At 60.2% G+C, this 571-nt stretch overlaps 1 protein-coding gene across 1 annotated transcript in view; it reads right to left on the bottom strand.

The window, feature by feature from the left end:
- ETH_00043010 (uncharacterized protein) overlaps window positions 1-506 on the bottom strand; it is a gene marked incomplete at both ends in the record, with an annotated part of 561 nt that extends 55 nt beyond the window's left edge. The window contains one exon of the mRNA XM_013374739.1: window positions 4-506. Coding sequence (XP_013230193.1) covers window positions 4-506 — 503 coding nt within the window. The remainder of the gene's footprint in view (window positions 1-3) is intronic.
- Window positions 507-571: the final 65 nt, after the last annotated feature.

Here is a 571-nt window from a genome sequence, read left to right as displayed (position 1 = left end):
GCTGCTGAAATGGCTGACGGCACCCTGGGTGCAGCAGCAGCAGCAGCAGCAGCAGCGTCTGTCGGATGCAGGGCTGGGAGCACAGCCCCTGACTCTTCTGCTGCTGCTGCTGCTGCTGCTGCTGCTGCTGCTTTTCTCTCGCCTTCGTTACCTGAGCTCGAGTGGCCTTCGCTGTCACTTTGAAGCGATGCTGCCTCTGCTGCGAAATCTGCTGTTCCTGGGCTGCCGCGGCGTGCTGGAATATTAGCAGCAGCAGCAGCAGCAACTTCTGCTGCTGCTGCTGCTGGCTCTTCTGCACGCTCAACACCTGCCCGCTGCAGCGGCTCTTCTTTTTGCTGCAGTCCTGCCTCCGGCTGCTGCAGCGCCAAGGGCAAAGCAGCCTCATCTGGGGAGTACGCAGAAGCATGCTGCTGCTGCTGCTGCTGCTGCTGCGGCTGGTCTATGATGGGCTCTTGAGCTCCTGGAATGAGGCCTGCTCTTTGCAAGGCATCAAAGTAAGCCAGCATCTCATCCACTTCAGTGACGGTATCTGCTGCTGCTGCTGCTGCTGCAGCAGCAGCATCACACGCAG

This window comes from Eimeria tenella, genomic scaffold, assembly GCF_000499545.2.
Source record: "Eimeria tenella Houghton genomic scaffold, Eth_scaff2250, whole genome shotgun sequence".
NCBI classification, from domain to species: Eukaryota; Apicomplexa; class Conoidasida; order Eucoccidiorida; family Eimeriidae; genus Eimeria; species Eimeria tenella.
This window is presented reverse-complemented; position numbering and strand designations above follow the sequence as displayed.